The sequence below is a fragment of the Phaenicophaeus curvirostris genome, chromosome 5, assembly GCF_032191515.1.
Source record: "Phaenicophaeus curvirostris isolate KB17595 chromosome 5, BPBGC_Pcur_1.0, whole genome shotgun sequence".
NCBI classification, from domain to species: domain Eukaryota; kingdom Metazoa; phylum Chordata; class Aves; order Cuculiformes; family Cuculidae; genus Phaenicophaeus; species Phaenicophaeus curvirostris.
The window spans coordinates 33,665,464-33,692,657 of record NC_091396.1 but is presented as its reverse complement, the minus strand read 5'-3'; the positions used below and the strand labels follow the sequence as shown (position 1 = coordinate 33,692,657).

General features: G+C 45.1%; 1 protein-coding gene across 4 annotated transcripts in view; it reads right to left on the bottom strand.

Annotated features, from left to right (window-relative positions):
• The window catches only part of PLEKHH1 (pleckstrin homology, MyTH4 and FERM domain containing H1), a 63,130-nt gene extending 38,417 nt beyond the window's left edge, over positions 1–24,713 (bottom strand). For 2 of the 4 annotated variants that reach the window (XR_011337532.1, XM_069858207.1), the window contains exons 1-4: positions 24,410–24,710; positions 14,728–14,903; positions 9,116–9,178; positions 4,344–4,493 (exon numbers count right to left, since the gene is read on the bottom strand). Coding sequence is in view for 3 of the 4 variants with exons in the window: in XM_069858207.1 (XP_069714308.1) it covers positions 4,344–4,493; positions 9,116–9,178; positions 14,728–14,903; positions 24,410–24,563 (543 nt within the window). In the remaining variant the exon portion in view is untranslated. Of the gene's footprint in view, positions 1–4,343; positions 4,494–9,115; positions 9,179–14,727; positions 14,904–24,409 lie in introns of all 4 variants that reach the window. The other 2 variants (XM_069858208.1, XM_069858206.1) reach the window with 2 other exon arrangements.
• Between the last annotated feature and the right edge of the window lie 2,481 nt (positions 24,714–27,194).

Here is a 27,194-nt window from a genome sequence, read left to right as displayed (position 1 = left end):
AAATTTAATGCTATCGTCTTGCTAACTACCCTCTTCACTTCACCTAGAACAGAAAACCCTATCATCTCATGGTCGCTTAGTCCTAGGCGTCCACCTACTGCCACATCCCCCACAAGGCCTTCTCTGTTCACAAACAGCAGGACCAGGAGGGCACCCTCCCTTGTTGGTTCATTCACCAACTGTGCAAGGAAGTTGTCTTCCACGCACTCCAGGAACCTCCTAGACTGCTTCCTTTCTGCTGTATTGTACTTCCAGCAGATATCAGGCAGATTGAAGTCTCCCACAAGAACGAGAGGCATTGATCTAGAGATTGACCACAGCTGTTCATAGAAGAGCTCATCAGCTGCTTCTCCTTGGCTGGGTGGTCTGTAACAGACTCCCATCACAAAATCTACCTTCTGGTGGGCTCCTCTGATTTTGACCCACAGGCACTCAACCTCCTGATGGCCACAATCCATCTCAATGGAGTCCAAGTCCTCCCTTACAAAGAGGGCTACCCCGCCTCCTCTCCTACCCTTCCTGTCCCGCCTGAAAAGCTTATACCCCACCATAGCTGTACTCCAGTTATATGAGTCGTCCCACCACGTTTCCTTGATGGCAACGACATCATAGGCTCCTTGCCCTACGACAGCTTCCAGCTCTTCCTTCTTATTTCCCATGCTGCGTGCTTTGGTGTAAATGCACTTCAGCTGAGCAGCCGAGCCTTCAGCCCTCCTAGAGGGAACAGGGTTCGTTCCCAACTGCCTGGTAACTGGAGTAGCTAACACCAGAGTGCCTGCATCTCCCTTAGCACCCCGAGGTGTGTTCTCCCCCACTTTCTGTGTGGTGAGGTACTGGTGGTCCTCACCCGCGCACCCTCTCCCAGTCACCAATTCCCCACATCCAGGCTCGTTGATGTCTAGCCTGGTCTCAATCCCCTCCCCCTTCCCATCTAGTTTAAAGCTCGATTTATGAGCTTGGCTAGGTTTCTAGCAAGGGCTTTAGCCCCCCTAGGAGACCCATGTGTCCCGCCCTTAGCGACAAAGCCTGGGGGTGCGTGAGCCACCCCATGATCAAAAAAGCCAAAGCCCCTCTCCTCGCACCAGGCTCGGAGCCAGGTATTAATCGAATTCTTCATCCTGGCTTCCCCCTCCTCTCTATTTAGCATTGGGATGGAACAGAATACTACTTGTGCCCCAGAGCCCTCCATCATTCTCCCAATGGCCCTGAAGCCATTCTTGATGGTTTTGGCCTTTTTGTTTGCTAGGCCGTCATTACCAGTTTGGACTACTATCAGAGGATAGTAGTCTGTCTCGTGGAACAGGGAAGGAAGTTTTCTAGCTACCTCCTTCCCTGATGCCCCCGGTAAGCAGCAGACCTCTCTGTGGAGCGGGTCCGGTCTGCAAATGGGTCCCTCCGTCCCTTTTAGGAGGGAGTCCCCTACAACAATCACCCTCCTCTTCTTCTTGATGGAGGATGTTTTTATCTTTCTCTGAGAATGGTGCAGCCTAGGGAAGGATTCTAGGCCGTGGGAGCCATCATCCTCATCCTCAGGGCTGGATTCCACCTGCAGCACCTGATACTTGTTCGCCAGGGGGATCTGGGGCTTTGCTGTCTGGGTGAGGGGAGCAGCTTTCCTTCCTCTAGCAGGAACTTGCTGCCACTCCCCATCTCTTGTTCCCCCAGCCATGCAGTTTGCAGGTGATGGATGATGTTCAGACACACCAGCCCCAGCAGGCTGCTGGGTTAGTGAGAGGGCCCTGCTCAACTGGTCAATCTCCCTCTCACACTCCCTGATGGTCCTCAGCCTCCTCACCTCCTCTCTTAGCTCCTTCACCATGTGAAGGAGTTCCCCCACTCGAGTGCAGCTTTCACAAGTGGGGCCAGTACCAGAGGCACGAGTCGGTGTGGGAGGGGGGCACTGCCTGCAGCCCAGGGTCTGGGTAGCTGCATGCACCCACTGTGGCTCCGTCTGGGTGGCAGCATCCACCCTGCCTGCTGCAGCACACGGAGCAGCTTTAACCTTCTGCCGGGTGGCTACCATGGTCTTCGGTGTCTTTTGCCTAGTCCCTAGGTCCTCTCTGCACCCTGCCTTCTCGCCCTGCCCACTCGAACTGCCCCCGCACCTCTTTGCCACGCTCCTCTTCGCGGTGCTCCCAGGGGCGCAGTTTAAATCTCCCGCGGTGGCCGCCGGGACCGCCCCCTCCCGTCAGGCACCGCGCGGGACCAGCGTGTGGGGGCTGTCAGGACCCCCGCCTGGGTTTTTTCTGGGATTTTCCCGGCTCCGGGAAGCTCCCACCACCTCAAAAAGTCCACCCCACCACAGAACTCACCGTCCTGCTGCCAGGTGCTGCCGAAGAACGGACTTAATGGATATTAAGAAGAATGTCCGAAGAATGGACTTAATGGATACCACGTAAATACACAGCAGACTGCAGGAAATTCTCTACATCTTCACATCACTTTTATTCATCACATTCATCACCACAACTACACATTTAAAAACTATTATTCATATAGGTTTGCTGACTTTAAAATAGACCTCAACAACTGTATGAACAGCAGCAACATTTGTAGTTGAGCATAGTGAAATAAAAGTAAACAAATCTGATGCTTCAAGAAGATGATCTATTTAGCTTTTCTTCCTGATTATGGCTGTGTGTGCTGGACTCAGAACAGTATACGTGCCTATTGGTCTGAAATGATCTGGCACATATACTGGATCGACCCTAGTCCTCAGAATATCCATCACAGGGGAAATGCCTTTGAATCTCTAATGACCTAGGCTCGCCTTAGATCAGGGACCAAGAGGTAAAAGCTTCAGAACACTGCTGTGCTACATGGTGAAGTGCAATACCAAGAATTTATTTAGGGTCCTAAAGTAGAATAGTGACATGACGACAGCATTGCCACAGAGCTTAGTAAGCCATGCCTCTAAGCAGAGCCAATTCACCCAGGCACAGCACTGCTAGACGCAGCTACTGTGCTTTAAGATCCAGAAGCAGTTACAGATTCTTTGCATCCCATGCTCTTGTGGTGCAGACATGATCTCAGTGTTCTCTTATTAACACCCTGAACTCTATAGCTCTCCCCATCGCAGTGAAAACAAATAAGATGCCTTACAGGGACCCTTAGTATCCTTCCAGCACTGCCACTGTCCCATCCCATTCTGAAACTAAACCAGTGACAATGATAATGAGTGTTTCTTGTCTGAAACTCTCAGGCTTCAGCTTTCATTTATTTGAATCTCATTTTGCCTCTTGTTGCTAAAATAAAAAGGTTTCTACCAACAGAACATTTTTGCCACCTGTGTTTGTTGATTTTAATCAAATCACACCTTGTATTTTTGGGTAAATCAGAATTTGTTGATTTTAATCAAATCACACCTCATATTTTTGGGTAAATCAGAATTTCTTCCACCTTTGATTGCAAGAGCTGCTTCTAGACTTTGATCAGTACTGTAGCTCCTTCTGAACATCTTCTTTCTCTTCCACAATGCAGAAACTTGATCTACGTTCTACCTGAGCAAGCTGGGTAACTGACCTGAATCCCAGAGTATTAAAGACCTGGTGCCTGACCTCCACACTACACTTGATCTGAGTAAGTTCAGTCAGCTTACCAATCTACTTTGCCCTTGAAACAGGTGACAATTAGTTAAAATGTAACTCAAATGTCAAAGTAATTTTTTGTGTAAAATCTAATGATCTATTTCCATTTAAAAGTAATTTAGCAACATAAAAGAATACATCATTCTTCATGTCATAAATACCACAGGACAAGGCCTTTACTAAAATACAAGCCCTGCTGTAGATGTAGCTCCTTCCTTCCTTCCACCAACCAAGAAAGGAAGAGAGCAAGGACTACCCACGCGGGGAAATGGCTGCTCTTTCATAAGATGAGACATCTCACGAGAGACAGATTATGCTAAAGGATTGCTGAAGACTAGGGAAAGTTCCTTTGCAAGAAGCAGCATAAACTGAGTCAGAGATGGACTACATCATGACTTTCCAGGGCAATCTATATGCTAGGAAGTCAGAGAAATACCGTGACTAGACTCTAGCATTACAGTTAAGCGTCTCAACACTGAGTCAGCACTAACATAAGGAAGTCCTTCAAGGACACTGACCAATATCCTATAATGAAGAGAAAAGGGCTACTGAGGCTGAATGAATGGATGAGTTTTTTTCTGAAAAAAAGAAAGGAAGGAGAGGATCTCAGACTGAGCAGCGCATCGCTTTACAGCAGATCTGAAGGCAACTGAGAGGCTAATATACGAGAGACATAATCCATACCTTTGAAAGATATATTACAGAGTCCCTCCAACTCATGAAAGTTTCAAGCCTCCTTGTAGAAAATATCTTTACCTGTTTTGCTAGCTGTGTCTGCAATCTGTTGATCAGATCTTCCTTCCCTTGCACCGTGCCCATCAGCTCCTGATATTTCCTGTGCAGAGTGCTGTCTGAGTCACCAGTCGTCACATTGGCTAGTTTTATCTTCTCCTCCATAACTCTGACCTATAGTGATAATCAGAGGGAGATAAAAAACTCAAAACAATACAAATAAGGGTGCTCTTTACTTAGAGGCAAGATCCTAACTGAGAGTATTTATGGGTTTTATATTTTTGAAGTCAGGAAATGAAAAAAAAAATCCTTCAACTCATACTTAGTGTATATCCATATATATGAAAAGAACATTATCTGTTCATTTGTAATGGTGAAGCAGTAACAGATGCAAACTGAACCGCAAACAGATAAACACATCATGGACTGTGAAATGCTTACAACCTATTAGTCAAAAGACCATACACGCACCATAGACTACAGACACATGGGCATCTTCCTCCTGTGCAATACCGTGGTCAGCCTTTTAACCATTCATGATAAAGGTATACACCACAAAAAATAGCCATTTGCTTCAGATCAAGATTTCTGTAGAGAAAATGTACTACAGAATTCCTTCCTCCTCCTCTGTCCAGCTTAGACAATAGTTTGGCAACTTGTGGCTTTCTGACAAGTGTTTTCTCCAGACTTGCTAAGGTGTTATCACAGTAGATATTGCACAAGCTTTGCCCATCTTCAAGCTCCTGTCAGTGCCAACGCTTGTTCACCTCAGCAGGAGAAGCACCACTGTAATGCTCCTTCACGACATATAAAGTTTCAATGCACTAAAATCTTGCTGCTGCTGAAGCCTTTCACATTTCTAAGCAAATTTTTAGATCCTCTTTGCTGTCTTCAAAAGCTATGTCTCTTGCTATGCCAGTCTGTTTTATTATTACCTCATCCCATTGCAATGGATTATGAGACTTCATTTCTAAAGGTGAATGGAATTCCACCAACTTCACTTAAACCTGCTAATTGCAGCATTTCCACGATGGATTCCCACACATCCAGAGAGACTTAAATGGGCAAAGAAACCAACTCCAGATACCATTCATTTGGCATGAGTTTGGATCCAGGAAGGTAGAATGCAGGCAATGATCTGAGCACTTCACAGAGTCTGTGCAAGAGAGTTACTCACGCTCTGCTGAGCAGCCTGCACTTCATACTTGCAGAAGCTGTGCTTTGTCCTCTTGTCTGCTTGCATTAGGCAGAGAAGCAAACTGCCTCCTCCTCATAGTGAATCAGAAAGGTAGGCGCCCAACATCCAAGCCAGGAAACTAAGCCTGCTGAGTTGGATGTGTTTTCATTAGAGTTTAGAGTGATTAGAGTAAAAAAGAAATGGCCCCTCCTTTCTGTCTGATGCCCAAATGCTGACTCTGTACTAGAGGCTCAGAGATGGGATTGCAAACACACGATTTCCTTAATTGAGGTTGGCAGCTACAGGGAACCCATTGAATTAACAAATCCAACCCCCCAGACTCCTGGAGAGAAGGATAACAAGGGATTTTACACTTGATGTGGAGCCCTCTCGTTTGTCAGCTGCTTCTCATTCACAGTGAAAACACTTGTTAGTGGAGGGGAATGGTCCTACCCTTTATGTAGTCACTTCTTCAAGCTGTCAGGCAGCAATGAAACATTTCTCTAAGAACATTTCTCTCAGATAAGGCTGCTGGAAAGGCAGACCTTACAGCTTTGAGGGTTACTACTCTTTAGGACCTGCTAACACGTGGCTGCAGAACTGCTGGTGGCAGGTGAGCTGAGGCAACAACTCAGCTACACCTTCCCAGCCAAGTTCTCCTTTTTATGCCTATTCTCTGACCCGGATCCAACTTGCTCTCCACCTGCTCCCTTGCTGTCATTGCACCTTACTATATTATGGACACTCTACTCCTGTCACTGAGGTGTTCCTTCACTGGTGTGTAGCAGTAACTATACTTCCAGCTGGTGCTGTCACAGTGACAGTGTTACCCTTGCCTGTCTTGTTGGGTGTGGACTTACTAATGCCACCCTCACAAACAATGCTTGTCCTTGGTTGGCAGTTGCTGATCTAGCATAGAGGTCAACAGCTTGGTGACTAGACATACCATCTTTTCTGTATTGAAGCCGTTCAGAAAAAGTCTTGGTATCAATATCAAACTGACATGGAATAGTACATTCTGTAGACAGAATACCTTACCAGGTACTTCAAGTTCTTGATTCCTAGGTAATATGTTTCTCTGTTTATAACACTGCCTCTTAAGTCCTTCCCTACCAAAGTAGTCTTTGACAGCCATTCTTGGCTACCTTGCACAGCTTTCAGTTCTGTATTTTAATCATAGAATGGTTTGGGTTGGAAGGGACCATAAATCCCATCCAGTCCCAACGCCTCTGCCATGGGCAGGGACACATTCCACTAGATCAGATTGCTCAAAGTCCCATCCAACCTGGCCTTGAACACTTTCAGGGAGGGTGCTTCCATGACTTTTCTGGGCAGCCTGTGCCTCAGCACCCTCACAGAAAAAAACATCTTCTTAATATGTTACCTAAATCTTCCCTCTTTCATCTTAAAACCATTATCCCTCATCCTGTCACTGCAATCCCTGAGAAAGAGCTCCCCTCCAGCTTTCCTGTAGGCCCCCTTCAGGTACTTGAAGGCTACTCTAAGGTCTCCCTGGAGCCTTCTCTTCTCCAGGCTGAACAACTCCAACTCTCTCAGTCTGTCCCCCTATGGGGACAGCCCTCTGTCATCTTCGTGGCCCTCCTCTGGACCTGTTCCAACTGTTCCATATCCTTCTTATGCTGGGGGTTCCAGAACTGGGCACATACTCCAGGTGGGATCTCACTAGAGAGGAACAGAGGGGCACAATCACCTCTCTCACCCTGCTGGCCACACTTCTTTTGATGCAGCCCAGGATAATGGAGAAGGTGTGAGGGAAGAGACAGACTTCAGCTTGTGAATAGGCTATAAAGAATAAGGGACCTTTGGGCAGCAGAGTGTTGTACAGTCTGCACCTTAAGGAGTATTATAATAATGAAAGAGTCAGAAAGGGCCAGATGATCTGAGCTCCTGTATCACTGCAGACCAAGCTGAAAGGAAGGTTTGAACTGAACCAGCTCCTTCCAGCTGGACAAGCAAAAGACAACCGAGCATTGAGCCCAAGATTTTGCCTCAGACTTCACTGGCAACTGCTCTCCTCATCCCTTCTGGGTCAATGGACAATAAGAAGGGGACTGGGGGTACATAGCCCCTCCCACTGTAGGGGAAGATCAGGTTTGTAACCACATGAGGAACCTTAAAATATAAGTCTATGGGACCTGATGAGATGCATCCCAGAGTGATGAGGCAATTGGCTGATGTGGTTACCAAGCCACTCTCCGTGATCTTTGAAAAGTCACAGCAGTCAGGATAAGTCCCTGGTGACTGGAAGAAAGGTAACATTGTGTCCGTTTTTAAAAAGGGTAGAAAAGATGACCGTGGAAACTACTGACCTGTCAGCTTCACCTCTGTGCCTGGGAAGATCATGGAACAGATCCTCCTAGAAGCTATGCTAAAGCATATGGAAGACAGGGAGGTGATTCAAGACAGCCAGCCTGGCTTCACCAGGGGCAAGTCCTGCCTGAACAACCTACTGGCTTTCTATGATGGGGTGACCACATCAGTGGACATAGGAAAAGCAATGGATGTCATCTATCTGGACTTCTGTAAAGCCTTTGACACAACACCCTTCTCTCCAAGTTGGAGAGATACAGATTTGATGGGTAGACTGTTCGGTGGATAAGAAACTGGTTGGATGGTCACATCCAGAGAGTAGTGGTCAACGGCTCAGTGTCTAGATGGAGATCCGTGACAACTTACGTCCTTCAGGGGCCTGTACTGGGACCAGTGCTGTTTAATATCTTCATCAATGATATTGACAGTGAGATCGAGAGCATCCTCAGCAAGTCTGCAGATGACACCAAGCTGAGTGGTGCAGCTTTCATACCAGAAGGACGGGATGCCTTCCAGGGGGATTTGGACAAGCTGGAGAAGCGGGCCTGTGCAAACCTCATGAGGTTCAACAAGGCCAAGTGCAATGTGCCAAGGTCCTTCACTTGAGTCAGGGCAATCTGCATTTTCAATACAGGATGGAGGATGATGTGATTGAGAGCCGCCCTGCGGAGAAGCACTTGGGAGTGATGGTTGATGAGAAGCTTGACATCAGCCAGCAATGTTTGCTCACAGCCCAGAAGGACTGGCTTTGACAATATGCCTAATTTTTAGATGGTTACAGTAATATGCAACAAATCCAGCTCTCATTGCTTTTTTCCATGCGCTCCCAAGCCAAAGCAGTAATTACTAAAACAAGAAAGTCCAAAACAACTGATAGGTTTTGAAGACACTCTTAGCTCTTTCTCAGAACCTTCTCTACTTACAGATAAGTCCCTACCAGTACTCTTAAGTGTTTGTTCTCTGAGGACCTCCCAGGCAGCTTCATCTCTGCACTTCCATCCTGAGGTACAACATCTCCTTCCTTTTGCATAACCAAGCACGCCTATCACGAATGCGAGGTAAAGGCTGTGAAGCTGGCAGGCAGACATAAGGTGCTGGTTTTCACCTAGCTTCACAGCTTGGGCTCAAAGACTGGGAAGTAGATGAGAAAATCCATTCACAACTGTAAATCAATTCTTCCCTAGTAGAGCACAACACTGCAGAGTGCTGACAGCATGCTAGACTGGAGGGAACGTAGAGTAAGTTACTGCTGGGCTTATACCAGAGCAATTGCAAGAGAATCTCTTACCTGTTTCTCTGCATCCTCAGCTCTTTGCTCTGCTTCTATGACTCTCTGTTCCAGTTCCTGCATCTTCAGAGCCAGAAGACAAGGATGGGATAGGGGAAACAAAGGAAAGAAATTAACATCACCTGGGAATTCACCTGTTTTATGCAGGAATCTTCCATGTTTTATGCAGGACTCTTGTGCAGATCTACAGATCTTTGGCAACTTTGGGGTTAACTGGACAGCTTTAACTAGGAAAAAAAAATGCCTTTGACCTTTTCCAGTCTTCTGACCTACTTTGAATTTACCGGAACTGTTTTCTCATTACCGAGCTTCATCATTCATTACACAGGTCAGGGGAATAGTCCCAAAGTCTTGACCCCATCTCTACAATTTACACACCCCTGGCTGTCCTCGCAAGAAGCCTGTCTGCAGCACACCATTCTTTCTTGCTTTTACTTCAGCTGGGACTCATTCATAATGGTAAATAAAAATTATTACATCTTGGAAAACTCACAGCAGGTTCTCTATGTTGACACATTATATCCAATGAATACTTTGTTTTGGATTTGAAAGCATCACAGGCTCGTAACTGACAAGATTAACAATGATCTTAATTTTCCTATGCTTCTTTTAATTTTCAAGAGCTTTGCAAAGTGACAGTTCCAGAATTCTTTATCTGACCATTGCTGCTATTGAAGTCAAAAGACAATGAATAGAACTTCATTCTAAAATTATATATATCACTTTCTTCTCAGTGAAATGCAGATGTACCCAGGGTTCCTCTGACAACTTACTACTAGAGCCCAGTCTTTTTTTTTTTAATAGCAATTTAGGATCTCATTCGGTGCTTGTAAGGTCATCTTTCACAACCTGCTGCCTTTCAATGGGTCTTGGATTTTAAACCTAGTAATAAAGCCAGTGACATTAAGTTTCATCCACTAACTGCAAAATGTGAGGAATACTTCACAGGGTTTCCAGCATTTACTTGTGCTTTACTATAGGGGGAACTGATCTCCTTTTCCCTCCAACACATTCTATGATTCTTGATAAAGCATTGCAGCCAAGAATTCAGGTTGGTCACTATGACCCCTGGGACTTATCTTGGGCTGATCCCCAGAATAGACATGTCAGCAGTCCGGTGTTTCTGTTTCCCTTTGTTAGATGGCAACAAGGCAATTCTCCTTTTCATGCATGTACATGATCATAAGAGCAAACAGATACCTATTGACAGGCATCATAAATGTACACATAGGTAGACACCTCAATGGTCATATAACTAAAAGGTCCATGCCACAACAAATTCATACCACAAAGATCCGGTAATGCCATATTTAGCATGATACCTCTCAAGTTTGCTTTTTCAGTGGGGCAATCACGCTCATCACAGTTCATGGAACTCACTATCCAAACCAAGGACATTTCTTCAGCCAGGGAACAGAGATGCCACAGAAGATTGCGCAGACAGCCAAAGCTGCTCTGACCAAAGACCCAGTCTGAGAGTATTGGCAGAGACTGTGCTCAAGGCAATCTAACACCAACAGCAGTGGCCTGGGTTACAACATGAGTCTGTGTCCACTAGGAACAGAGATCTACGCATGCATTTATCTATTAGTCTCTGGATAGTCATCACCACAGACACGTAGCAGCAAAACATATTGTGAAAGACATATGCTAATTGGAACCGTAATACACCTTGCGGAAAACAGACCGTTTATGACAGTAGATTCAGAGTCAACGTCCTCCACTAGTTTTCTGATGAAATGACAGGGTCTACATTCACAGCACAGGATTCATATGAATCTCTAGGCCTTTTCCCAAAGGCTAGCCTCTTAGACTAATAATTCGATCCTCCACAAGATGGACTATCTTCATGAAAGACTAGGGTTATTTTAAGAAGACATCATTGTTCTGACTGAAAAACTCCTTGTTGCCCTAGCCTCATGACAGTCTGCTTTGCATCACCAGCAGTCCTGGTTCCTGATCAGGACACAGAATGTATGTTGGGACCATTCCTGATCACTAAAAAGTTACGAAACTTCTTGTGCAAGTGGGGTGACCTGGCCAAGTTCCAGTCAAATCAATTACTTTTGTCACCCTAAATCCCTCCACAGCCTTAAATGAACTTGTACTTTTCTCACCTCTCTGTACTACATTGTTGGGTTGTCCTACTATGAACTGTTAAATAAGCGCCATTTCCCACACACAAAATGATTACCTCACCTATCCCACATGTCAGTCATCTTACTGGAACATATTCAGATTTAATAGATCCATGCTTGTAAGGCTCTTTCAAATCCCTCAATGAATGAATAATAATGCTTGGTATTTACATGGGTCCTTTCATTCAAAATGCTTTATAATTTGACAAATGCTACTAAGTAACTTGACCCAAGTCTCATAGAAAAACTTAGTGACCAAGCCAAGATCAAGTAACTCTTCTCACAAACATTAGCCCAAACAGCTTGTATGGAGAAAACCAGGCATGGTTGTATGACTATTCTTGCATGAGACAAAAGAGGCTCTTCCCGAATGTTCTACTGAAGTAAGACAGATGCAGGTTAAAAGCTACTGAGATGGCCCTTCTAAAAGTTGCAACCATTCAAATAGGTTTTCCCTCTCCTGACGGCTCACAACATGCTAAATAGAATTGAGTGAAAAAAAGTTTCTGCATGTCTCAGCCTCATTTTCCTCCTGTTCTCCCCCAAAGCTCACTCCGAACCAGGTCATCTTGTTGCCAAGGCAACAGCCTGCTACACTGCCCACCAACAGAGAAGCTCTCCTTCTTTGTGTGTGTACAAGAAAGTCAGAGTGGAAACAACTGCCTGTTTCCAAAGAGACTAAATCCCTGCTGATGTCTACAACAAAGAAGGACCCAGAGTTCTTGTGCCCTGCAGGCTTCCATCAGGACAGTAGAGCTTTATCTTGGAGACCAGGGGCTGGGGTCCCTCTGCCACACTGACCCACAGCCTTGCTCTGTGCAGCTTGGGCAGCACTGCTTGATAGTCGAGATTGGGCTACCAGTGTGGGAGTTCACACCATGTGAACTAGGGCACTGGCAGTTAAACCATTGGGGTTTAAATTCCTCATGTTCTGAACAACGATCTAGATTATTCAATCTAAGCGGATTTTAAAAATCTGAAGTATTTAAACTATTAGCCCACATTGTACTACCAATGCCAGGCATGAACGGTTGGAGTTTTTTTGTGAGCTGAAATAGTAAAATCTGCCTTGAAATCATAAAGTTGGTTATAACAACTGATTTAAAATGCAGAGGATTAGGTTTCCAAGCCTTTCTATCAGTTGCTTCCAGATTCCTAAGACAACCTTGCTGGTGAGCAAGCATCACACTGCTGTTATCATTGCTCTTTACTTTGACTAGCAAAACCACTTTTTTTTTTTAATGAATTTTCTTGTTGCTTCAAACCTTATAAGAGGATCTCAGGGACAGCACTCACCACAGGCTGACAACACAGCGTCAAACTGTGACCATGTCACACTATTCAAGGTCTTCTCCCCACCCCCCAAAAAACCTTTTTGAAAATGCAGTATTCTTTCAAATAAGCCTGAATCTCTTCATTCTCACAGAGAGAACTGTCTCCTTCAGTTCTGCATCACTGAGCGTCTAAAAAGGAGAAGGATGGACACAGCATGGACAGGAGCCCCAGTGGCCAAGACTGCTGGGAAGCCCAGTGGTGACTGAGAAGGAGGGAAGGAGGGTCTCCAAGCAAGTTGCTGCAGAGCAGTCAGGAACCTGAGGAACGGGACACTTCCCAACAGCAGTGTTCAGCATAAGCATTATGTACTGAGAACCTGCTCTGGTGCCTCCAGTCCACTTGCACCAGGAGAGCCTGCCAGAGCTGCCCCACAGTCCCCAAGGCTCTCTCCTTCCCACATGACATTCAGAGTGGAGAATTGCAAACCTGCTAGCTCTTTGACCCTTCAAGTAAGCCTACAACGGTGTTCTGCAAGTAGTTCCAGAGTAACCTGTTCACTGAACCAGGCTGCTCCTTAGTCTTAATAAATGGAACACCACTTTGACTGAAAGGCTGGACTAACAGCAGTCAAGCCTCCTCCTTGAGGAGTCCCCTGAAGCAGATAATTTCATTCTCTTGCCATGGATCACAAACCTCCCTAAAGACACAGTCAAAAGATCTCTGGCAAGTCTGTTCTCCAAAAAGAAAGTTTGTTAGGTGGATTTCTTTGTTTTGGGGCAGGAGGAGCAGGGGGTAGTCAGGAAGTTTCTCAAAGAAGGAATTAATTAAACCTGAGGCCACTGACTCCATAATGCACCAAATGTAAAGTACTCTACATGAACACTGGTTGTCTTTACCAGACCTGCATCTCATCCATAAAGAACTTATTTTTTTTAAATACACCTTTATCTAAATGGACTTTAGAATCACTTTCAGCGTTTTCCAAGGCAGGTAATCACTAATCTCCATCTCAGAAGTTACCTTGAAAAGATGAAGAGGATGCTTAGAATTGCATAATTTCTTAAAATATGGAGGGTGGAATGAATGTCTCATGCAGTGTATGGCATTAGTGGAAACGTAATTACAGTGAAAGCAAGGAGAAAATTGCTCCACTCTGAATTAGATGTCATTTGGATGGTTTTACATACAAAACCAACAAACAAGAATATACACATAAAAGTTACATAATAGAAAATGGAGCAAAAGTCAGTGTAGAACATATTTGTCATCAGGTACAGTTTGAAAGCATATGGACCAAGCCACAGTCAGTTGTACAGATTTCAACTACATTAGCAAACTGTGACTGAAACTGTTCTCACTTTCCAATAGCAATTGCATTTCTGAGCAATCTTGGATTGGACTGTGATAATGTAAGCCACATTTTGAAACCAAGAAGGAACTGTGCAGCAACCCACATGCTTGGAATTTATGCAAATTAGAGGTTAGTGAAAAAGCTTTAATCCAAAATGAAAATAACCCAATTTAAAGTAAAGAAAACACACCAAAAATCCACATCATGAGAGAAACAAACAAAACATCAACAAAGCCCTTGATCTTCCCCAGTCCTGCCTCCTAGGACTGCAAACAAGTCCATTTAGCACACTTGAAAGCTATTAGTAGGAGATGCCTCCCAAACCAGACAGATGCCATTCAAGTTTCTAACATCCAAATTTCAAAGTATCTCAGTCATACTCTTCAGTATCCTCACAATGTTTTGACTGGATATGTAATATTATTCTAACACTACCCCTGTCCAGTCTTTTAACATTACAGCATAATTTGCACTCCTGTGAGCTTTTTGATTGCCAGCCAAGTTCTGATCCTGCTGTGCTTATCCAAAATATCCATCTGTGCTCTGCAGCTGCTCCAGTCAGTTTAGATATCCCAAATCTTGGTACAGTCTTTTCCAGTAGAATCTGACCACCTGGTGATTTTCCAGTAAATAAGGCCAAATTCACGCTTGCATTAATACCACTTTACCCCACTCTGACATATACATCTCCATCTCAAGTGACAAGCAGAGTGCAATGATGTACTGTAATTAGGGAAGAAATCCCTACTGCATAAGGTGTGAAATTGTTTTATTGGATGCCTCAGTGTCTAGGGACTTTTTGATTTTATGCCATAATTCACTGCAAAGTAGAAGCCACCACAGCTCACCTTCTCAGCTAACAGCTCTCGGATCTTGCTTGCCTGCAAGCGGAATTTGAAGAGCTGTGACTCCAACGCAAGGCATCGCTTTTGCCAGTCCATACAGCTCTTATTCTCCACTGCGAGTTCTGCCATTGTGAAGTTAATCATCCACTTGGGACGTCGTCTGAGGTGCTTTAAAAGTTCTACAGAATAGAAAGGAAAAACACATATTTTAGATCGGCAAACTTTTCACTCCTTGTGCCTAGTCTTCCTTTATCCATCTTACAGGACTGGTAACAAAGGCCATTTCTTCCACAAGCAGAAAATTAAATGGTACCATCCAAAGTTATTGATATTGCCCTCTGCCAGAGGTCACTTTTAATGGATAACAGATAAATATTCAAATAAACTTTTACCTTCAGTGAGTAAATAATTTACTCGTGCATCATACTGTATATTCCACAAAGCCTTGCTGCCATTCTTACAGGCTTACTCAGCCTTTACCTACAGACTAGGAGTAGTTTTACTCCTGCTTTCTTCCTACCAGTATGGCTGAAACCTCTCAAGTCACTAAAACCTCCTAAATGTAACTCAGGTCACATACTCGTTACTAACTTGGGGCACCAACCTCGTACAGACTGTGTTAAGGGGATGCGACAGCGTTCCCAGTCCCTAACTACCAGATACAGACAGTCCACAACAAGAGTGGAAGAGTAGCTGCACCACAGTATCTAAACAATCACTTTGTTAAAACAAAGAGATCCTAGCCAGGAGCAACCTAGGACTGAAGACAAAACATTGCAGGTCTACTGAAGTCCTTGTAGACAACCAGAGATACACACAACTCCACAGTGGAAAAAGCTGTTAGTTACTGAGTACGAAAATAAAACAACTTCAAAACCATTTAGATGCTTCAGATATCTTTTGAAAAGAGCATAAAGTGTGTAAAATGTAGGTCATAAGTGTCCTTAATCAAATTCAGGCATTTGTGAGCACTCACAAGAAGGTTTATAATGACAACTCAGTGTGCACAGTCCAGCAGCCAGCTGTATTACCCTACAATAACAAATGTTTACAAAGCCAGAACATTTATTAGCTCACCAGCTTCATCAAAACACTAAAGTCTATGCTTATTAAAGGAACTTTTCACCTGCTTGCAGGCAAATCTGGTGCTATCCTGAACTGGGACCAAAGAAACAGACTAAGACTTGGGAGAGAGAGCAGTGAACTCCCTCAGCCTTATTACCTTTACATCTGCTTTTGCAGAGTGGGACAGCTTAAAATGTCCCTCTAGTTGTACTCACTTGCTGGGACACCTGGCTCATATTTTGTATGCAAGAGACCTGACATTCAAGTTACCTTAAGTATATATAACACTCGACATATCCCTGTTGTTCTCAGTTAAGGAAGACATATTTTACACCCTATAGATACAAATATTACCTGCAAGTTATATTATATACAGGTTGCTTTGTTCAATAACAATAAGTTTCCAGGCAGTGGGTTTCCTGCCTTTCCAATGATTTGTGAAATCCTATTCCAGGTCAGAAAGTAGGTTTTAAGTAAAACAAAGAAAAAGCACCTCATGTTTGATACTCCATTACTGAAAACACTCTGTGATAGGAAAGAAGTCTAGTATTCCACAAGCAGCACACCTCCAGCTTTACAGAAATACAGAGGCCATCCTGTCCCACAGCACATTGATCCCATCTCTAGCCTTGCTCCTTGCCAGGCATTTAACCACACTACTTTCAGCACACTTTGTAACGTTGTAGATTGTCTCTCACAGAATTACTAGGTTGGAAAAGACCCACAGAATCATTGAGTCCAGCCATTCCTATCAACCACTAAACCATGCCCCTCAGCACCTCATCCACCCGTCTTTTAAATACTTCCAGGGATGGTGACTCTCTTAGGCAGTGCTACCAGTTCCTCTCAAGCCAAGAGTGCACCAAGTCATGGAAGGATCCCATAACACCTTAAGTTTGTTCACAGCTAACACTTCTGGACAGAATAATAATTCAGCTCTCAAATTAAACTGTTCTCTTTCATACAGGTATAAAAAGATTTTAGTCTTTATTCATAGAGTTTAAGTCCAAACAGGACATATGAATGAATGAGATAAACTCTAACAGCATAAAATGAAAAGAATCTGATTAACCACACAGCTTACGCCAGAGCAAAAGTAATTTCCTCAGATAGTCCATAACTTCTGGCTGAACTAAAATAGCCCCTCCTGAATAGGAAGTCTAAGACTGGTATAGATGTCCTGAATCATTACATCTCATCCCTTCTCACTGTAGAGCGCTGCATCATATAAACCCTTTTGTAAATGAACACAGCCCTTCCCTAGAACCATATAGGCAATTCTGCTCTAAGTAGTCCTGTTCTAGAACCTCACCCCTGCAATGAGCTGCCTTCTAATTACTAGTGTAAATGTAATCATAACCAGCTTGTATGTGTTCATTCTTGTAGACTATTGACTTGCAGCTTAGCGACTTACTTTCCTCCTTCTTATCTACCCCTTAGTATATTTATAGATATCAAAAGCTTCTCCTTAAAGATCTCATTTCGCAAGGCTAGAGGTAAGGAGCTCTTTTAGTCTCATAAGCAAAGCTCACCACTCTCCCTCTGCATCTGTTCCAGCTTTAGAGCACATCACATAAAAGAGTTGGGTTTTATATTTCTCACTCCCCTTCACAGACATGGGCAACTACAACTGCACCTGGAAGGCAATGTGCAGTCTCATCAAAACCTCATGTAAAGGCATTTAGCATTTTCCATTCTCCTGGAGAATACCCCACCTTACTTCATTTGCCTTTTTTTACAACCACATTGCACCAGTGGTCGACCTTCACAGAAAAGCCAACACAACTGGAGCAGCGGAATCTCTGCAGTCTTCGCCTGTACAAAGGCCAGACATGGGAGTGCAGGGGTGCCATTAATGGAACAGATTAATAAAGCAAAGCATTGTCACATTCCGTCATTTCTTTGCCTATCTTGTCATTCTTCTATTAATCCTCATCTCTTCCACTTAAGCTAATAAATTCCCCATGTGTCATCATATTAAATGATTTCTGAAGGTCAGAGATTAGAATTATAGCTTTTCCTCTCTCTAGCAAAAAACCTTACTCATTTTCAGGGAAATGTATTGATCATATCACAGGGTGGCACATATACCCCCAAACTGCACTTTATTTACAACTTCCAGTTTATTCTGAATTCTCATTTACTCTTAAATGCACCATTCCTTCTCCCCCATTCTTCTAAACGTAAGCAGTTCATCTATACTTTATGAATTAGGATATCAACTTTATTTTGACAGACTGATTAAATCCTTGCTACCAGATCTGCAATTTCATGTGCCTTTTTTTTGTAATTAACCATCTTAATGCACTAAGTTCTTTAATTCCCCTGTCCCAGATATTGGTACTTTTCATAACAGATAAAGAACTTCCATGGTTATATAAAACTGGTTCTTTCTTCCCCTTTGGCATATTGGGAAGTTGGGAATCAGATACTTTCAGGTGCAGTATTCTTACTTTAGGAACCTGGAAAATAGGAGACAGCCACTTTCTTCAGACAAGATAAGACTTTTAAAACTTCATTCTTAAATGTATAGACATGTTTTAAAGAGTAGCTCAATTTTAAGTGTTGAGTATCAAACAACTCCCAGCGAAGATAAGGGGCGCTACAAAGTTCTTGGAACTTAGTGGGGGAAAAATGACTAAACCAATTGCTAAATGCAGACATGGGACTTCTAGTTTTGACTATATCTGCAAGTTCTGAACAATGTTGAGACAGTTCTGACATTAAATGCTACATCCAATATAAATATCAATATATTTAGTTGGAGTGCTCGTATGCATCTGACGAAGCTAAAATTTATACCAGAATGTCACTGTTGTTTTTTGTTGTTTTTTAGACCAGAATCAGCAGATGTCCCAGATGTTAATGGATCCAGACTCGAATTCAAAACACTTCAAAGAGTTTGTGTATTTCCCCCTGAAAAGCTTTCTGAGAACAAAAAACCAGTTGATCAACATGAAAACTTTCAGGTGCAGATATAAATGCAAGTCAAGTGCCTGCAGCTTTGTTCATTCTGTAACAAATGCTGCAGACAAGTAAAACAGTGTATCTGTATTTCAAATGAGAACGTCTCCTCAGATCCCAAATCACTTTACCCAGGCTGCTACATGGGATTCAGTCAGCACAGGAAGAGAGCAGTTCTTAGCACCTGCCAGTAGAATCCACCAGACCCTGCCTGCACACCAGAGCTAAATATTTCTCTGCCTTGCAGCTACCATCTTACCACAAAAGAAATAAGTGGAAATGCAACATAATATATGAAACGAGAGAGACATCCTCCCATGTCACTGCATCATCACCAGGTTGGTACTGGCGATGGGCAACACTCAGTGTGGAAACCCCACACTATTAATCAACTTGTCCAGTGAGGTGAGAGAGGGGATTCTGCCCCTCTATTCCTCTTTAGTGAGACCCCACCTGGAGTAGCGTGTCCAGTTCTGGAATCCTCAACTTAAGAAGGATATGGAGCTGTTGAACAGGTCCAGAGGAGGGCCACAAAGAAGATCAGAAGGCTGAGAGGACAGGCTGAGAGAGTTGGGCTTGTTCAGCCTGGAGAAGAGAAGGCTGCAGGGAGACCTCATAGTGACCTTCCAGTACCTGAAGGGGCTACAAGAAAGCTGAGGAGGGGCTGTTCACAAAGTCTTGTAGTGATAGGATGAGGGGGAATGGTTACAAACTGGAGAGGGGCGGATTTACACTAGACATGAGGAGGAATTTCTTCACTCTGAGAGTGGTGAGGCACTGGCACAGGTTGCCCAGGGAAGTTGTGGCTGCCCCATCCCTGGAGATTTTCAAGGCCAGGTTGGATGGGGCCTTGGGCAGCCTGATCCAGTGGGAGGTGTTCCTTCCCTGGGGCAGGGGATAGAACTAGATGATCTTTAAGGTCCCTTCCAACCCAAACTATTCTCTGATTCTACGATCCTAACCCTCCGTACCCAGTTACTTCATTTTGCATTTCATAACCAGTTTCACCCCCAAGCTTTTTAACCCGAGGCCACTGGAATTGTTCGGCCCCACGGTCTTTTCCCGTTGCCGAGCACAGCCTAGGATGGGCAGAGCATGGAGGGGGAAATAGTGTGACAAGCCGCAGGAAGGGCAAAGTTTGAGGAGGCCCAGGTGGAACAAAATTAATAGTTTTTCCCTCTACATCAGCGCAGGTGCCTTGACCACCGAGAGTGCCAGGAGGCAGGAAAAGGGCTCCCGATTTTCCCGTTCTGCCCCCACAGGTTTTGCCCCGCAGCCCTGGGCTCACCGGGGAGACAACGGGCGGCAGGACTTACACTTATTAACAGTTAGCTGCATTTCCCCCTCGTTCCTCCCCCCACCTCCCTCCCTGCAGCCTCGGGGACATAAGGCGACCCGCGTCTTTTAAGCGGCAAACCTTAAAATTAACAGAGATAACGCAGCGCGCGCGCACACACACACACACACAAGAACGCTTCCTTCAGCCCCCTTCCATCACCTCGAAGGGAGAAAAGAGGGGCGAGAAAGGCTAGGACAGGCAGACCCGCACGGAGCCCCCTTCCCCCGGCACCTCCTCGGCGGTCGCGGGGCGGCGGAGCGAGAGGCGCCCGGGCGGCGGCGGCGGCGGCGGCGGCAGGTGCCCGACTCGGCTCCCGAACCATCCAGCGCCGCCCCGTCCTCCCTGCTCCGGGCGGGACAGCCCGGCTCGGGGGCAGAGCCGAACCGCCCTCCCGAGCAGCGCAGGAACTGACATCACCCGCCCCCGGGCAGGCGGGGCGGCTGCGGGGCTGCCAGGGCTTCCCTGGGGTGGGATGGTTTGGGGTGGGAGGAAGGCAGAATCACAGAATCACTAGGTTGGAAAGGACTCACGGGATCATCGAGTCCAACCGTTCCTATCAAACACTAAACCATGCCCGTCAGCACCTCATCCACCCGTGCCTTAAACACCTCCAGGGAAGGTGACTCAACCACCTCCCTGGGCAGCCTCTGCCAGTGCCCAATGACCCTTTCTGTGAAATTTTTTTTCTGATGTCCAGTCTGAATCTCCCCTGGTGGAGCTTGAGGCCATTCCCTCTTGTCCTGTCCCCTGTCACCGGGGAGAAGAGGCCAGCACCCTCCTCTCCACAACCTCCTTTCAGGTAGTTATAGAGATCAATGAGGTCTCCCCTCAGCCTCCTCCAGGCTAAACAACCCCAGCTCTCTCAGCCGTTCCTCATAAGGCCTGTTCTCCAGCCCCTTCACCAGCTTTGTTGCTCTTCTATGGACTCGCTCCAGAGCCTCAACATCCTTCTTGTGGTGAGGGGCCCAGAACTGAACACAGTAGTCGAGGAGCGGTCTCACCAGTGCCGAGTACAGAGGGAGGATAACCTCCCTGGACCTGCTGGTCACACCGTTTCTGACACAAGCCAAGATGCCATTTTTCTTCTTGGCCACCTGGGCACACTGCTGGCTAATGTTCAGTCGGCTGTCAACCAACACCCCCAGGTCTTTCTCCTCCAGGCAGCTTTCCAGCCAGACTTCTCCTAGTCTGTAGCACTGCACAGGGTTGTGCCCCAAGTGCAGGACCCGGCATTTGGCCTTGTTAAACCTCATCCCATTGGTCTCAGCCCATTGGTCCAGCCTGTTCAGATCCCTTTGCAGAGCCTCCCTACCCTTAGATCGTCTGATCTCCCTCTCTCCCTCCCTCCCCTTAGATCGTCTGGTCTGCACCCACCTTGCAGTGAGTGGAGACATCTTCAACTAGATCAAGTTGATCAGAGCCCCGACCAACCTGACCTTGAACATTTTCAGTGATGGGGTTTCTACCATGGAGATGAAAACCAAATCAGTGTAATAATGGCTCAAAATAAAATTAGTGTAATAATGGCTTTCCTGAGCAGAAAATACCCTCCTGCCCTGTGTACGTATATGGGCCATCTCTCACACAAAATGGCTTGAACAAACAGATTTGAGGGTTCAAGCATTTCTAATGATAGCTGCCAGCACATGAAATATTTTGTTCGGGGATAGGGCCACCACTTGCTGAGCTACTTTACATGCAGCATTCCTTTATACAAAAATATGTTGACTTACATGGATATATATTACCCATGTTACTGAAACAGAGCTGGCAATCATAGAATGGTTTGAGTTGGAAGGGACCTTAAAGGGACCCTAAATCTAGTTCCAACCCCCCTGCAATGGGCAGGGACATGTCCCCCTAGATCAGGCTGCTCAAAGCCCCAGCCAACCTGGCCTTGAACACCTCTAGGGGTGGGACATCCACAACTTATCTGGACAACCTGTTCCAGTGCCTCACCACCCTCACAGTAAAAAATTTTTTCCTAATATCTAATCCAAATTCACTCTCTGTCAGCAGTCCAGCTGCTGAGGAGCAGCCAGCTGCTGGGAGCGAGTGTGCACACACACACACACAGAGGAGCTGCAGGACCAACTGCCTCCAGGTCTTTGGACCTTAGACCAGCACGTTCTAAAGTGAATGATCATTTATTCTAGTCCAGGTTTAGGAACTACTTATTACTTATTCCATCACTAGGCACATTACTTCTATCACAAATACTTTAAAATTTTCTCTATGAAGGTCTCCTCAGTCATGATCATGACAGTAGTGCTGACATGTATCTCTCCAGCCAGTCTGTATGTGCTTTTGACATGACCTGCTTTGCCACCATGAAAAATGATCTCTTCTCTAGAAAGTGAGTGTGGCTTGTTGGGTAAGGGCTGCACCAAAAACACTGAGTGATTATGAACAATCCATGAATGCTCTGAAACTGTGCTTCGGCTTTTGTTGAGACTACCCACGTAAGACAGAGTAGTTGTTTTAGTTTGTAAACAGGCTGAAAACAATCTATGGAGGATGCGGGCAAAAGAACTGAACAAATTTATCTCCTAGTACTGTAAGCAATGTTGTTCTCTAGGTATGGCTGAACATGATCTCGTGTGGTTATCTGGGTCACAGATACTGCCTGGTCTGAGATTTGCTGTTTATTAAACTTTGGTTGTCAACTCTTTCCTCACACTGATAGTGTGCTTGCACTGATGTCTCAACAGAGAAACAATGGGTACCAAATTACTTACTACACACAAATAAAGAGGCTGAAGTGACTAAAATATTGAAAAATAACTAAAATTGTGGGCACTGAAGTGAATAAAGGTAAGCTCTGAAATCTATACCTCATTTTCCAAATAAGCAGTCTGATTTCCAAAGGCTCCATGGACCTTGTAGTTCCTAAAGATTGTTTCACTTTAGATTTCTCATCCATTTCCAGTTTCATGGGAATTTGGCTGAACAAAGCTGCATGTTTCTTTCTAGCTAAAAGACAGATCATGCATTAGAGAGCTGCTTCAGGCAGAGATCAGGATGGCACTACTTGGCCAGAGTGCCAAGTGAAGACAGGCAGAGAACTGAAAAGAAACAGTCACCTAGTGAGGTGCTTTCCCATTCAGCCAGCCCAGCAGGGACAGGCAGGAATGCAGGCAGAGATGGAGCTGCCTGTTGGAACAGTATTACCCGAAGAGATTTCTCGAGCAATTCCCAGTGGAAGGGATCGCAGTTGTTTAAAATCTGTATGTTATGTGTGAGTCTGTATTAATCGTTACTTCCAGTAGTCAAGGAACAGTAACAAATAACCAGAACCAACATGATTTATGTCTCCCTATAGGTATTTCAGAGGGCAAAAGGTAGCTTCATGCTTTACAGTTGCCTCCCGAACTGAGGCATGTAAAAAAAGACAAAATGGGAGAAGGAACTATTTCCTTCACTCTCTTCATCCTGCTGCTGACTCCTTTCAGCCACAGCATGCAACCACAATTAACCTACATTTTATGAGGTATTTTTATTCTTCCTTTAAAGCACCGGCCAAGTTCTCTCATTTGCACCAGCAAAGGCAGCAGGATTGTATCACTAACTGAAATGTCAATCTGGCCTTGTGCTTTTCCCAGGCAATGAAGCTTGACTGCCAGGACATTCCTCAGCCACTGAACTTTGTACAAAGTACCTTCACAAGAACTGCTGGCACACACCTTGCTTTAACCCCTGGAAGCCCAGAACCGCATCAACACTCGCACAACTATGTGCTGCCATTTCTTTAATGCAGGTATTCTACAATGCTGTGCCTTCTTGTCACTTCTATTGCTTCTGTTAAATTGTTTTACAGAAATTTTATTTAAAATTTTTTAATTAAAAAAGTGGCTTCTATTAAATAATGCAAATAGAAACATAGTTTTGACTTCAGAGGGAGTATGTTGTAAGAACAGCCAGTAGTAACTCACAGTTCCCAAGTGATTTCCCTTGGCAGTTATCTTTAATATGTCTGCTCAAGCCCTCTGTATCAGGTCTTTACAATTTGCAGACAAATCATTCAGCAAAAAAATAAAATTTACTATAAACAGCAAATATCTCATTGACAAAACAAACTCTCTGGAAGATCCAGGAGAACTAGTTTGGCACTGTTAGACTATCGTTATCGGAAGACAAGCACAGACTGCTTTGTTAAGAGCACCATATCAAAGATACTTGAAGAACAAAAACATATGTGAGAACAAGGTGTCAGTAGATGAGAGCAGAAGAAACTCTTTCTCAAATAAGCAAAGTTGTGATAGTTCTGGAGATGGCAGAAAGCATTATGTTCCAGATGCTGTGCTGCTGAAAACTTACCGAAGGGGCAGGGACACCAGACAGACCCAGTCCATGTCAGAGCCCCCAGAAGGCTCAGTCCTATGTGGGGAAAGCCTTGCACAAATACAAGACAGTGCCTTGAAACACCTGTTTGGGTAGTTGTCTCTCTCTCTACAGAGAACTTAGGCTTCATATCACAGGTCTCCAAATTCCACCGACATTAGAGGCTTAAAGATGTTGAAAATGGCCTTTGTGCCTAGTTCCATTATTATATTTCTCCTGTGCTTGCAGTGTGCTGACAAACACAACACAGACCTAAAAACCTCTGCCTTGCTTCTCTTCTAGTCAGCAGTGACAAGTTCATGGAGCAGAAAATAAGAGACTGGCAGCTGTGGATCACCTCACCACATAAACCAATTGCTTGTGGGAGGACCCGGTGGGAGGGCCAGGAAACCATCGCCTTCTGGCACTTTGTTGTCTGGTTTTGATCGTGTTATGGTCATCTCATTACACTTCACATAAAGGATATAAAGACACTCATGTGTATTATTCAAGCCAGAATTTGAGCAAGAGCGTATGTTTTGTATATAGTCTTGACTGGCACAGAGCAGAGCAATGAAGAATTCCCATTTTCCCTAGGGAGTCATCCCAGTGGGAACTCCAGTGTAATTCTCAGCATTAATAGCTCATGCCTTGTTTCATCTGTGGGTTTCTCCAGTTACAGTCTCCAAGTACCAGACTGCACTAGATCTTTTTTCCTAGATTAAGAACCCATCAACTATCATTAGTCTGTGACTAAAAGCTTAACTTTGTTCTCTGCTGTAAAATAGAAGAGATTTAACATCTCTCACAGTTAATGTTTTCTACAGCATGCATCCTCATAGGTTTATCTAGGTCATAGATCAGACAATCTATGAGCTTAAAAAGTAAATTTGGAATTGTTATCAGCATCCTTGTGTGTGTCTCTAACTCTTGTCCAGAAGGGAGAAGAAAGAATGATAGCATGTGGGATTCTTCAGGCTGAGGAAAAGATTCCCTCCAAGTGTATTTGTTTTGTGTGGTCTTTCTGTGCTTGACATTGGCTGGTATGCAACCCCTAAGGTTCCCACATATCACAGCACATTTCAAATCCCTTGTTGAGTCCATAGGCTCCAGCGTTAACTGCTGTGCAAGTGATGCTATATAGGATGCATCTCACAAGAAAACTGTGTCAAGCCCAGACACTGCAACTATGCAGACAGAGCTGGCTCAACTGCATATGCAAAAATGATTATAAGGGGCTTGAATGAATATAAGGGGCTTGGCTTCTCCTGTCAAGGAGAAGGAGGTGTATAAAAAGGGGAGGGTGGATCTGGGACAAGGTGCCAAAAGGAACCAAGGTGAGCACTGGAGAGCTGGACCGGCTGCTCATGTAGCCCCAGTCGTGTGAGGGATAGCCACAGTTTTGCTGCGGCAAGGGAGAGTCTGTACCCTTCAACCCCTCCTTGAATGGCAGCAGCAGGCCTGGCCTCCAGGAATGTAGCACAGGCAAAACAGGCAGCAGCCTATGGTAATTTTGCTTCCTCAGGTGTCCTGTGACATGCCAGGCAAATACCCGTTTACAGAGCTGGTTCTGGAAACACTGTGCAAAAAACTGCACCAGGGAGAGAGAGAAAGGAACAGGTTATGGATTACTGGTCTGAATTCAGGCCAAGTAATAGAAATAAAAGCCTGCTACCCTCTGACAAGCAGTAGCAGTGACAGGTCTATGGGCAGACTGGTCATCTCATCCCAATTCTTAAACAATAGCTGTCTTGAGCGGTGTGTTCACTAGGAGTGAGCAGTGAGGAGGCACGTGTGTGCTGCAGGTCACCAGAGGGGCTCAACGATATAGCATAGATCTCTGTTACTGCTGCCATTGACTATAGTTCTGCATCCACCCATCACTGCAGTTTCTCATCAAAAATATCAGACCACAAGGTATCATGGAGAATGAACTCATGTTTGACCCCTCTAAAGCTGTGAAAAGAGTTGTTTGATAGGAGGGGTTTGGGTAGGCCATGAGAAGAGGTTGTCCTTGTCCCTGCAGAGCTGGAGGCAGGTTGTTAAATCAATACTTTCATTAAAGTAGATTCCTGTTTGGCCTCTGTTTGGGCGCTGATCCGAGAACTTCAGCACAGGCACCTGGGCCATCTCTGTGGTCAGAACAGGAGAGGCTGCACAAAACAGTGTGCTCTGATGGAGGGTCCCTGCCCCTCCACAACCAGTAGGGTGGCCTGTACTGGCTGGGAATCAGGAGAAGACACTAATAAGAGATGGGGTCAGTCTATGGGAAGCGTTTTGGCTACCTTCCCAGCCTTGCACTGGAGCCAGGACTACAGCTGTCAGATAACAGGATGAGGTGTGGAAAAGAACACGGTTCCCTGTTGTAGGACTTCTACTTGCAGAGCCTTCATTTCTGGAACCAGCAGGTGGGCTGTCCTCCATGGGAGTGCTATGTTAGCTCGAGAGGTTTTTTGGCTTGTTTCCTTGTCTCATACCGGAGCCAGGCACACAGCTCCCAGACATTTGTGGTTTCTACTCTGGGATCTTTCAGGCTTGTCAAGGCATCGTGTAAAGGAAGGAATTATTTCACTCCCACATGATGGGGTGAAAATGTCGAGAGCCCCCATGGAGATCTCTTTGCCTGCTTCTCCCAGGAGGGGTCACATGCAGGTGAGCAGCCTTTGAGAGGGCTCCATTTCTCCGCAGACAAGATCCTCAGACAAAGAGCTTCTCAAGCAGCAGTTGATGAGCCTTCCTGGCACGGCTCTGTTCCTGCCAGTTTCCATGGTGATCCACAGAA